The 12,721-nt window shown below is 42.2% G+C and overlaps 1 protein-coding gene across 3 annotated transcripts; it reads left to right on the top strand.

Moving 5' to 3' along the window:
- Positions 1-10,120, top strand: LOC115199000 (endoplasmic reticulum-Golgi intermediate compartment protein 2). Of its 3 annotated transcripts, XM_029761481.1 has the most exons (14): positions 5-227; positions 3,217-3,363; positions 3,466-3,574; positions 3,690-3,736; positions 3,878-3,945; positions 4,038-4,078; positions 4,481-4,582; positions 5,070-5,165; positions 6,021-6,076; positions 6,329-6,427; positions 6,898-6,995; positions 8,893-9,055; positions 9,213-9,292; positions 9,427-10,120. In XM_029761481.1, exons 2-14 carry the CDS (start codon positions 3,258-3,260, stop codon positions 9,496-9,498), a joined length of 1,137 nt encoding a protein of 378 aa, XP_029617341.1. In that variant the 5' UTR covers positions 5-227; positions 3,217-3,257; the 3' UTR covers positions 9,499-10,120. The 3 variants fall into 3 exon arrangements, with proteins under 3 accessions (XP_029617343.1, XP_029617341.1, XP_029617342.1); XM_029761483.1 differs by lacking the exon at positions 9,427-10,120 and having other exon boundaries at positions 1-227; positions 8,893-8,976; XM_029761482.1 differs by lacking the exons at positions 3,690-3,736; positions 3,878-3,945; positions 4,038-4,078.
- The last annotated feature ends 2,601 nt before the right edge of the window (positions 10,121-12,721 follow it).

Consider the following 12,721-nt stretch of genomic DNA (forward strand, 5'->3'; position numbering starts at 1 on the left):
AATGACAACACATTTAGAACCATTCGCGAGCTCGTCGACAGGTGGCGGTAATGGAAAAAGACCATTGACAGTTCATATCGCCTAGCGGGTGGTCGTGTTGCTAAGACAAGACAGGACCCGTGAAGAACGCTACAAGCTAACAAACGTATTTTTGTACTAGTTATAATGTTATGAATTGATACCTGCTTTGCAATCAATTTACCGGAGTATAGACGCATGAAACCGAGGTAAGAAGAGACAATTATGAATGAATGGTTGTCAGACAGCCATGAGTATCTTTGCTAACTTGATGTAGCTTACGTTGGTGATGCTGTTGTTGTTATGTGGCTGTACGATGTTTACTATCACTAGCCATTAAAGGAAACACTATATATCCTATTGACGTTGGTGGGCTATTTCAGTTGTTTTGCATAGATAACGTTATTGCCCAGTGCCCACGGACACGAATGTATATTGGGCTTGGTGGCCCACCCCCCGTTGCTTTCTAGCTAATAGTATACTGATGAGGACTTCCTCACGCAGGTAGTGCTGAGCGATTAATGCTTTTTGAGGTCGGTTCGATTTCGGTTCATTATTTGGTTTCGAATTTGGGTTAAATGCAGTAATAACACAGAATAAAACAATTAATAAATGTACTATGATGATGGTGGTGACTGCCCATTACTGCTATCACTTATTAACCATCATATTCACATTAATTTATTTCCGTTGTTTATATTATGTTTTCTTATTTGATGACTTTATTATTTAATTCCAAGTCATCATTTCATCTCTATAGAGCTGCTGTCTGACAAAATCACTATTTTATAGTTCTTCAAAGTAAATAAGGCATACTTTTATGACTGCTGAATACCAACTATCAATCACTTTGATCATGTATTTTCAGGTAGAGATACCTGGCCAAGAAACAGCTGCTCTCAATAGAGGTGTCATAATACACATAAAACCTAGCCATCAAAAGTGACCTTGTCCTAGAGAGATTTACACAGTTAACAAAACGTCACGCCAGGGTAAGCCTACACGAAACACAGCCTTATTATAAGTGTTTCTAAAGTCCCCTATGGGAAACGTGAATGCTGGAAAAATGATTGGAACCATTTCCTTGTTTGGCCACTAGGTTTTATGACTCTCACTGTGGTTCTCTATATCCCCTCATGGTACCTTCTCCGCTGTGCAATCCGGTGTCCGAGCTGGTCACGGGTGCACCTCAGCCACGCTCAAGGTACTAAACGATATCAAAACCGCCATCGATAAAAGACAGTACTGTGCAGCCGTCTTCATCGACCTGGCCAAGGCTTTCGACTCTGTCAATCACAGTATTCTTATCGGCAGACTCAACAGCCTTGGTTTCTCAAATGACTGCCTCGCCTGGTTCACCAACTACTTCTCAGACAGAGTTCAGTGTGTAAAATCGGAGGGCCTGTTGTCCGGACCTCTGGCAGTCTCTATTGGGGGTGCCACAGGGTTAAATTCTCAGGCTGACTCTTTTCTCTGTATATATCAACGATGTCGCTCTTGCTGCAGACGACACCATTCTGTATACATCTGGCCCTTCTTTGGACACTGTGTTAACAAACCTCCAAACGAGCTTCAATGCCATACAACACTCCTTCCGTGGCCTCTAACTGCTCTTAAACGCTAGTAAAACTAAATGCATGCTTTTCAACCGTTCGCTGCCCGCACCCGCCCGCCCGACTAGCATCACTACTCTGGACGGTTCTGACTTAGATTATGTGGACAACTACAAATACATAGGTGTCTGGCTAGACTGTAAACTTTCCTTCCAGACTCATATTAAACATCTCCAATCCAAAATGAAATCTGGAATCGGCTTCCTATTTTGCAACAAAGCCTCCTTCACTCACGCCGCCAAACATACCCTCGTAAAACTGACTATCCTACCAATCCTCGACTTCGGCGATGTCATTTACAAAATAGTCTCCAACACTCTACTCAGCAAACTGGATGTAGTCTATCACAGTGCCATCCGTTTTGTCTCCAAAGCCCCATATATTACCCACCACTGCGACCTGTATGCTCTAGTCGGCTGGCCCTCGCTACATATTCGTCACCAGACCCACTGGCTCCAGGTCATCTATAAGTCTATGCTAGGTAAAGCTCCGCCTTATCTCAGCTCACTGGTCACGATAACACCCACCCATAGCACGCGCTCCAGCAGGTATATCTCACTGGTCATCCCCAAAGCAAACACCTACTTTGGCCGCCTTTCCTTCCAGTTCTCTGCTGCCAATGACTGAAACGAATTGCAAAAATTGCTGAAGCTGGAGACTTATATTTCCCTCACTAACTTTAAACATCAGCTATCTTAGCAGCTAACCGATCGCTACAGCTGTACATAGCCCATCCAATCTACCTACCTCATCCCCATATTGTTTTCTGCTCTTTTGCACACCAGTATTTGTACTTGCACATCATCATCTGCACATCTATCACTCGTGTTAATTTTCTAAATTGTAATTACTTCGCTACTATGGCCTATTTATTGCCTTACCTCCTCACGCCATTTGCACACACTGAATATAGACTTTCTTTTTTTCTATTGTGTTATTGACTGTACGCTTGTTTATTCCATGTGTAACTCTGTGTTGTTGTTTGTGTCGCACTGCTTTGCTTTATCTTGGCCAGGTCGCAGTTGTAAATGAGAACTTGTTCTCAACTAGCCTGCCTGGTTAAATAAAGGTTAAATATATATTTTTTTAAATGGTCATGCCTTCTTGTCTCTTCCTCAGCAGGTGTAAAAAATAAATAAACTGACCTGACAAGTAGATGCGAAATGGATTATGGTCATTGTAGTTAATTACCATGTTTTATGTGCTAAACTATGTAAAATATTGGCCTGTTGGAAACTACAACTCCCTACTACATCGCACAGTTCAGGCTGGATCTGATTTGTCGCTAGAGAAACTGCAATGTGCACATTGAGCTCACAGAAAAAAGAAGGAATTAGTTGTTTAAAAACTGAAAAATAACCACCATTTTGGTTAATCGCTCAGCACTACATGTGGTTAGTAACTCATTCGAAAAAAACTAGATAGTTAGTTGATTGGAAGAATGTGGTGTCAGTGACATTGCCAATCAAGCCTAGTCAGGTATGTGCAGCGATGATGGTGGTAACCTGCATATTGTTTTATTCCTATATTACACAGATTAGAAAAACCCCATAATGGACTATTCTGTATGATTTCACTTGCCCAGGTTAGGTGTATGAAGGGAGGACGTGGAGAGTGGTCCTGAAGATGAGGCGTCTGTACAGGAAGAAAGCCCTGAGTCTGGTTAAGGAGCTGGATGCCTTCCCCAAGGTCCCAGAGAGCTATGTTGAGACCACAGCCACAGGGGGGACAGGTGAGATTTCACTCTCAATACTGCTTACATATGTCTGAATGCTGATTCAATAGCCCCAACTTTGAATGACGTCGCTAATGTTCTTCTCTCGCCCGTCCATAGTGTCCTTGATAGCATTCACTGCCATGGCACTGCTGGCCTTCTTTGAGTTCTTTGTGTATCGGGACACCTGGATGAAGTATGAATACGAAGTGGATAAAGATTTTTCAAGGTACATAGAACTGTTGATTTTGTTTCATCATGATAAGCTCTTATTTAAGCCTGAACTGTGTTTTACTGCCAGTACATTATCTTGGAATCTGACAATACTTTTTGTTCATTTACAGTAAATTGAGAATAAACATAGATATTACAGTTGCCATGAAATGCCAACGTAAGTATTCAACCTTATCACACGTGATTTATTGGAATCATTCATGAAATCTAGGCCTTCATGATTAATGTATTATGATGTACTGTATAATTTCCCCCACAACCCCCTGGAGCTAAAGACTGAGTTGGTGTGCTGTTTCAGATGTGGGTGCAGACATTCTGGACCTGGCAGAGACTATGATAACATCAAATGGCATTCAGTATGAGCCTGTGAGTACATCACTGAGCATTCTATTACATACAAATAGACTTTGGTTGTCCCAAACCCTGATCTATTTTCTTCCCTGTGTATAAATGTTCAGGTGATTTTTGAGCTGACCCCACAGCAAAAACTGTGGCACAGGTAAGCAGTTTACTCAGTTGGATCCAAGGACTGACCATCCATGATATCAGAATGATAGTTGGTCTTTTTTGTTGTTGAGCCTATACAGTGTTTGTTTACAAGTAAATTATTTATAAACAAAATAGTAAAACAAGCTTCTATTTTGGGTTCTGATTGGGTTACACAGTTAAACTAAGCTCATGAGACATTTTATAATGTTTTATTCTTACATAATCAATGGCTATATATCATGAATTTAAACGTAAAACAATTGAGGTAGTAATTGTAGATTGGCCCTTTAAGCACTTTGTTAATAGTCTGAAAATCTCACTCAACCACATTCCAAAAGAAAAAACGATTTTGTCGTCCTTCCTGTATGAAATGAGTAGTTAACCTGTTTCTCCCTCTCCCAACTCTCCTTAGGACCCTGTTGCTGATACAGAACAGGTTGAGGGAGGAGCATTCTCTACAGGAGGTCTTGTACAAGAGTGTTCTAAAGGGAGCCCCTACGGCCTTGCCCCCTAGGTTAGTAGGCCCGCCTTGCCCCCTTGGTTAGTAGGCCCGCCTTGCCCCCTAGGTTAGTAGGCCCGCCTTGCCCCCTAGGTTAGTAGGCCCGCCTTGCCCCCTAGGTTAGTAGGCCCGCCTTGCCCCCTAGGTTAGTAGGCCCGCCTTGCCCCCTAGGTTAGTAGGCCCGCCTTGCCCCCTAGGTTAGTGGGCCCGCCTTGCCCCCAAGGTTAGTGGGCCCGCCTTGCCCCCCAAGGTTAGTGGGCCCGCCTTGCCCCCCAAGGTTAGTGGGCCCGCCTTGCCCCCCAAGGTTAGTGGGCCCGCCTTGCCCCCCAAGGTTAGTGGGCCCGCCTTGCCCCCCAAGGTTAGTGGGCTCGCCTTGCCCCCCAAGGTTAGTAGTTGGTAGGGCTCTCAAATGCAAAATGCATCACTACTGAGGTGTTGGGAAAATGCATTAAGTACAGATATGTTTTCCTACAAAGGTAATAGTATGTGTGTGTGTCTTCAGAGAGGGCACCGCCTCAGAGCCCTTAAGTGCTTGTAGGATACATGGGCACGTCTACGTCAACAAAGTGGCTGGGAACTTCCACGTCACAGTGGGAAAGTAAGATACCTGTACACTTTCCTATAAGCATGATATATTTAAGCAACAAGGCCCGAGGAGGTGTGGTACATGGCCGATATACCACGGCTAAGGGCTGTTCTTATGCACAATGCAACGTGGAGTGCCTGGACACAGCCCTTAGCTGTGGTATATTGGCCTTATATCACAAACCCCCGAGGAGCATTATTGCTATTAGAAACTGGTTACCAACGTAATTAGGGCAGGGAAACTAAACATTTTGTCATACCCATGGTATATGGTCTGATATACCATGGCTTTCAGCCAATGAGAATTCAGGGCTCAAACCACCCAGTTTATAATTAAGCAATAAGGCCTGAGGGGGTGTGGTATATGGCCAATATACCATGGCTAATGGCCGTTCTTTCGCACGACGCAACACAGAGTGCTTTGGATACAGCCCTTAGCTGTGGTATATTGGCCATATACCACAAACCCCTGGAGTGCCTTATTGCTATTATAAATTGGTTACCAACGTAATTAGACCAGTAAATAGTCATGTTTTGTCATACCCACGGTATACAGTCTGATATACCACGGCTTTCAACCAATCAGCATTCAGGGCCCGAACAACCGGTTTATATTTAATAGTGCATTTTGTATGTAAATCATTCTTTATGGGTGTAATGGGGGAAAGCTATGTAATACTGCCAAAGACTCAGAGGCTTATGGAGTTTGTCTCATACGTTAGAAGCTTCCAAGCTCCACAAATTGATGCTGCGAATGATTTATGAGTCTATATGTCTGATGGGGAAAAGGGCACTCAACCTATAGAGCACAGTATATTTCTTTTTGATGAAAATGCTCCTCACGCTTCTAACCCTCTGTCTTTCTCAGGCCTATTCATCATCCTCGTGGCCATGCTCATATAGCAGCTTTTGTAAGCCATGACAGTAAGTTCTCTGTCAGCCTGACCAGGAAATGGTGACACTCATTTGCATAAGTTACTCATTACATTAGTACTGTTCTCAGGTTGCTTACATTGCATCTGCATTTCCATGTTTCAAGTGATAGATAAGAGCCGTATCTATTCTAATGCAGTGCCAAATAACTATTTTCTCAGAATGATTCACTCCCAAATAGAGGTTTTCACTGTCCCATTTCACCTGACTGAATGTGAGCTGGGTTTCATCAATGCATTGCAGCGTACAACTTCTCCCATCGGATAGACCATTTGTCTTTCGGAGAAGAGATCCCCGGCATCATCAATCCTCTGGACGGGACAGAGAAAATCACCAGCAACCGTAAGTTACTGATCCTCCTCACCGAGACCAGGAAGTAAACACATTAATATGTTCTTATCAAACCTCATTCAGCTGTTACTCAATGTGTAGCTATGATTACAGAATGGTAGAGCTGTAAGTGACTGTATATTGGGGTACTTTGTAGCAACAATATTGTGTTGTGAATAAGCCACACTGTCAAAACCCAGACTGTGTGTAGGCTGATAATGTTCATGAGCTCTGATCCACACTTCCAGCCTATTCTGCTCAGCATGGCGTCATGAGTTTGCAGGGAGAAAATGTAGCTATTTGTGTCCATTTGAAGTGGATTCACTGCAGGCTTGCTTTCATTCACTTGCCGTTCAAAGCAGCCTAGTTTCTCCAGGGGAAAGAACTGAAGCCCCCTATTTCACCTTTTCTAGAAGTATTCTGTGTAGTCTGTCACTAGATGGATGGGCTAAAAGGCTTAGCTCTTTGTCTTGTTGTTGCAGATAATGAGATGTTCCAGTATTTCATTACGGTGGTACCTACCAAACTGCACACGTCCAAGGTGTCGGCAGACACACACCAGTTCTCTGTGACGGAGAGGGTAAGTCCTGATTTTAGGCACAGATCTAGTATCAGCCTACCTTCCCCAAATCCTTATATTAACCATCAGGGGGAAAGGAATTCTATTTAATGTTGACCATGGAGGATGCTGCAGTAGGTTCAGATAATGGATCAGTCTCCTCATCCATCCATCCAGTCCATTCCGCTCCCTCTGCTGGCTGCCAAAAGTTACTTCAAGCTCTGCTGTATAACACCACATCACAACCTGAGACAGTCATAGATTTCTCTCTTACAAACACACACATGCACATACACAAAGGCTAGATGCTAGAAAGGTGTGTGTGTGTGTGTGTGTGTGTGTGTGTGTGTGTGTTAGAGGTTGACTGGCCGATTTAATTAGGGCCGATTTCAAAACAATCGTTAATCTGCATTTTTGGACGCCGATTATGGCCGATTACATTGCAATCCACGAGGAGACTGCGTGGCAGGCTGACCACCTGTTACGCGAGTGCAGCATCAAAAGGACCTTGTGGCTGCAAGGAGCCAAGGTAAATTGCTAGCTAGCATTAGACTTATCTTATAAAAAAAACAATCAATCTTAACATAATCACTAGTTAACTACACATGGTTGATGATATTACTAGCTTAACTAGCTTGTCCTGCGTTGCATATAATCAATGCAGGTGCCTGTTAATTTATCATCGAATCACAGCCTACTTCAACTACGCCAAATGGGGGATGATTTAACAAAAGCGCATTCGCTAAAAAAGCGCAATCGTTGCACCAATGTACCTAACCATAAACATCAATGCCTTTCTTAAAATCAATACACAAGTATATTTTTTTAAACCTGCATATTTAGTTAAAAGAAATTCATGTTAGCAGGCAATATTAACTAGGGAAATTGTGTCACTTTTCTTGCGTTCAGTGGAAGCAGAGTCAGTGTATACGCACAGTTTGGGCCGTCTGGCTCGTTGCGAACTGTGTGAAGACCATTTTTTCCTAACATTGACCGTAATTAATTTGCCAGAATTGTACATAATTATGACATGACATTGAAGGTTGTGCAATGTAACAGCAATATTTAGACTTTGGGATGCCACCCGTTAGATAAAATACGGAACGGTTCCGTATTTCACTGAAAGAATAAACGTTTTGTTTTCGAAATGGTAGTTTCCGGATTTGACCATATTAATGACCTAAGGCTTGTATTTCTGTGTGTTTTATTATAATTAAGTCTATGATTTGATAGAGCAGTCTGACTGAGCGGTGGTAGGCAGCAGCAGGCTCGTAAGCATTCATTCAAACAGCACTTTCCTGCGTTTGCCAGCAGCTCTTAGCAATGCTTGGTGCACAGCGCTGTTTATGACTTCAAGCCTATCAACTCCCGAGATTAGGCTGGCAATGCTATAGTGCCTATAAGAACATCCAATCGTCAAAGGTATATGAAATACAAATGGTATAGAGAGAAATAGTCCTATAATTCCTATAATAACTACAACCTAAAACTTCTTAACTGGGAATATTGAAGACTCATGTTAAAAGGAACCACCAGCTTTCATATATTCTGAGCAAGGAACTTAAACGTTAGCTTTTTTACATGGTACATATTGCAGTTTTACTTTCTTCTCCAACACTGTGTTTTTGCATTATTTAAACCAAATTGAACATGTTTCATTATTTATGTGAGACTAAATTGCTTGTATTTATGTATTATATTAAGTTAAAATAGAAGTGTTCATTGTTCATTCAGCATTGTTGTAATTGTCATTATTACAAATATATACATTACAATCGGCCAGTTAACCGGTATCATCTTTTTCTGGTCCTCCAATAATCATAAATGGCATTGAAAAATCATAATCGGTCGACCTCTAGTGTGTATGTGTATAAAAGAGAGATTAACCCCCACTCTACCTACCCACTGTCTGGTCTAGGAGCGGGTGATCAACCATGCGGCGGGCAGCCACGGCGTGTCTGGGATCTTTATGAAGTACGACACCAGCTCTCTGATGGTGACGGTCAGTGAGCAGCACATGCCCCTCTGGCAGTTCCTGGTACGACTCTGTGGCATCATCGGGGGTATCTTCTCCACCACAGGTCCAGACAACACTCACTCTTACCACCCAGGGTCATGGGCAGACCTCATACTGTTCATGTCTCACAAATCATTCCACGGCTGCTTTGCCAGCCTGATACTGTGCCACGTTAGAGAAATGCACCCTGAACATCTTCATTGATCTTCTCTCTCCCACAGGCATGATCCATGGGTTTGTTGGCTTCTGTTTCGACATAGTCTGCTGTCGCTTCAAACTAGGCCCATATAAACCTAGAGAGGTGAGCCCAGTCTTCTTTATTGCCACTGAAACTATGTCGCAAAATGATGGTAAATCCTTACATGTACCAGTTTCCCTGTGTCTCACTGGTAGTAGTGTATTTACACTGTACCTCTGCGTGTTCGCTATTTCCAGGTGGTTCTCCCAGATCCCCATGTGAACAACCGTGCTGCTCCGCTCCTGACAGACAACCACGTACAGGAGTAGCCCTGTAACCTGCGCCCATATCCACAAAGCTCTCTGAGTAGGAGTGCTGAGCTTGGATCAGTTTTGCCCTTTTAGATCATAAGATAATATTGTATGGACAGATCCTAGATCAGCACTCCTACTGTGAGACGCTTTGTGGATATGGGACCTGGAGCCTGCTGCTGATCGTGCACCTACTGTCCCTTCACCTGTGGGGGAATCCAGGAAGAGAAGTCTCCAATCACAAGTATGTGGATTGCTGGGAGTTTGTTTTGAACCAAATAAGAGTAAACTGATTAGGATCCGACAATCATAATTGTTCTATTTATTGTTATGGACAGTATCCTCATATGACTACCATTATAATATATTTATATCCTGTAAATATGTATTTTACACTGGAAAATGGAAAGCGGCTAACTCCCCAGTTTTATCAGGCTTTGTGTGTAAAGGTTATTGGGACATTGTCATCTGTAAGTTAGGCTGAATGAAATTTGATCCTTCTATGTTATCATTCATACTATTAACTTGCATGTCATGTTTGTTCTATTTCTATATATTTGCACTGTTGATCAGTATCTGTTTCACATCTGTCAATGGGAGATGTTCTATTAAACGTGTTTTAGTGCACTTCATCACTTCATGTTGTACACTTTACATTCATTTAAATATCTCTCGTTTGGTATCCCACTATCCTCTGGTGATGGTGCATGCTCTTAGCCTGCGCTTACACAAGCAGTCCATTTTGGATCTTTTTTTCCACTAATTGGTCTTTTGACCAGTCACATCAGATCTTTTCACATCCAATCTTTCAAAAGACCAATTAGTGAAAAAAAGATCAGAATTGGGCTGCCTGTATAAACGCAGCCATGTAAGTAGGCTAAATCTATTTTCTACTTGAGCCAGCAGTGTATGAAGCAGAATGATTAGCACACTGACCAATTTGTTGTCTTTTGGTTTATTCATGTTTTGCCAAACAAACTTTTTAAAATTGTTTTCAGAGCAGGAAGAGGGTCATTTAACATTTGCCAATTACATTTGAAAAATGAAAATTAAACAAAATAAACTAAGTCGTAAGTGTTGCAGTTCACAGAACATTGCCCAGTTAGCTCTGATCTACCTTTTCTGATCTACCCACAGTGCTCTGCTTCCACTATGTATCATTACAAAGACACTGCTTTGTTATCAACATGACAGATGCCAAGATCCGTAACAAGCAGGACATTTTGTACAACTTCATTGTACAGAAAAGGCCATTTTCTGTGTTTGGCGTGCGTTTGGTTCATAGTCCCTTACTGAATTTAGGAAAGGACAGTCACCATTGTTGCACACCATTACTGGCTCACATGGAAACATGTTTTTCCAGAGGGAGGGTTTGGGGTACATTTAGTCAAGACTTCTACCATAGATACTATATATAGATGTATCATCTTATAAAAAGTGGAGTGCTGCTGTCTGCCACAAGTAACACTTCAGATCTAGTCTGGGGAGCTCTGTGGTAGTCAGACTCCTGCAGAATCAACCCTCAGGAATACTACTCTTTTAAGTAGTCTAGAAAAATAATATAGAACTTCAACTATTTACACATCTTCCACCCATATTTATATATGATACTGTCACCATCTACAGTGCATTCGGAAAGTATTCAGACCCCTTGACTTTTTCCACACTTTGTTACATTACAGCCTTATTCTAAAATGGATTAAATTGCCCCCCCCCCCCAATCTACACACAATACCCCATAATGAGAAAGCAAAAACAGGTTTTTAGAAATTTTTGCAAATTTATTAAACTGAAGTATCACATTTACATAAATATTCAGACCCTTTACTCAGTACTTTGTTGAAGCACCTTTGGCAGCGATTACAGCCTTGAGTCTTCTTGAGTATGACGCTACAAGCTTGGCACACCTGTATATGGGGAGTTTCTCCCATTCTGCTCTGTAGATCCTCTCAAGCTCTGTCAGGTTAGATGGGGAGTGTCGCTGCACAGCTATTTTCAGGTCTCTCCAGAGATGTTTGATCGGGTTCAAGTCCGGGCTCTGGCTGGGCCACGGACATTCAGAGACTTGTCCCAAAGCCACTCCTGCGCTGTCTTGGCTGTGTGCTAAGGGTCGTTGTCCTGTTGGAAGGTAAACCTTTGCCCCAGTCTGATGTCCTGAGCGCTCTGGAGCAGGTTTTTCATCAAGGATATCTCTGTACTTTTCTCCATTCATCTTTCCTTCTATCCTGACTAGTCTCCCAGTCCCTGAAAAACATTCCCACAGCATAATGCTGCCACCACCATGCTTCACTGTTGGGATGGTGCCAGATTTCCTCCAGATGTGACGATTGCTGGGCGGCCAGCTCTAGAAAGAGTTTTGGTGGTTCCAAACTTCTTCCATTTAAGAATGATGGAGGCCACTGTGTTCTTCGGGACCTTCAATGCTGCTGAAGTCTTTTGGTACCCTTCCCCAGATCTGTGCGTCGACACAATCCTGTCTCGGAGCTCTACGGACAATTCCTTCGACCTCATGGCTTGGTTTTTGCTCTGACATACACTGTCAACTGTGGGACCTTAGGTGTGTGCCTTTCCAAATCATGTCCAATCAATTTAATTTACCACAGATGGACTCCAAGTTGTAGAAACATCTCAAAGATGATCAATGGAAACAGGATGCACCTGAGCTCAATTTCGAGTCTCATAGCAAATGTCTGAATACCTATGTAAATAGGGTATTTCTGTTTTTTTATTTAATAAATTTGAAAAAATGTCTAAACCTGTTTTCGCTTTGTCATTATGAGGTATTGTGTGTAGATTGAGGAAAAACATTTTATTTTATCAATTTTAGAACAAGGCTGTAATGTAACAAAATTTGGAAAAAGTCAAGGGGTCTGAATACTTTCCGAATGCACTGTACCACTTACATAAGACAAGCCTTAGTTTGACGCAATTATTTATAAAGATGAAAAAATAGTAAACTTAGTTTCAATATAAACTGCTGTACAGAACAGGCAAAGTGGACAAACAGTAAAACAAAGAATGAGTCTTATGCATTATGTCAAACATGCTGATGTCAATATTCAGTAGTTGTCAACCAGGTCAGATGTTAGTAGTACTACAGTAGTGGTCTCCAGTGGTCAAGATTTAGGGCTCCATTCAATCCGCATCACAGAAGCTCAGATTTACGGCATGATTGAAACAAAGGGAATGTACCTGCGTTTGCAGACTGCATTCACAGTAAAAGCTGCATGTGTTGGCTCAA

This window comes from Salmo trutta, chromosome 8 (assembly GCF_901001165.1).
Source record: "Salmo trutta chromosome 8, fSalTru1.1, whole genome shotgun sequence".
NCBI classification, from domain to species: domain Eukaryota; kingdom Metazoa; phylum Chordata; class Actinopteri; order Salmoniformes; family Salmonidae; genus Salmo; species Salmo trutta.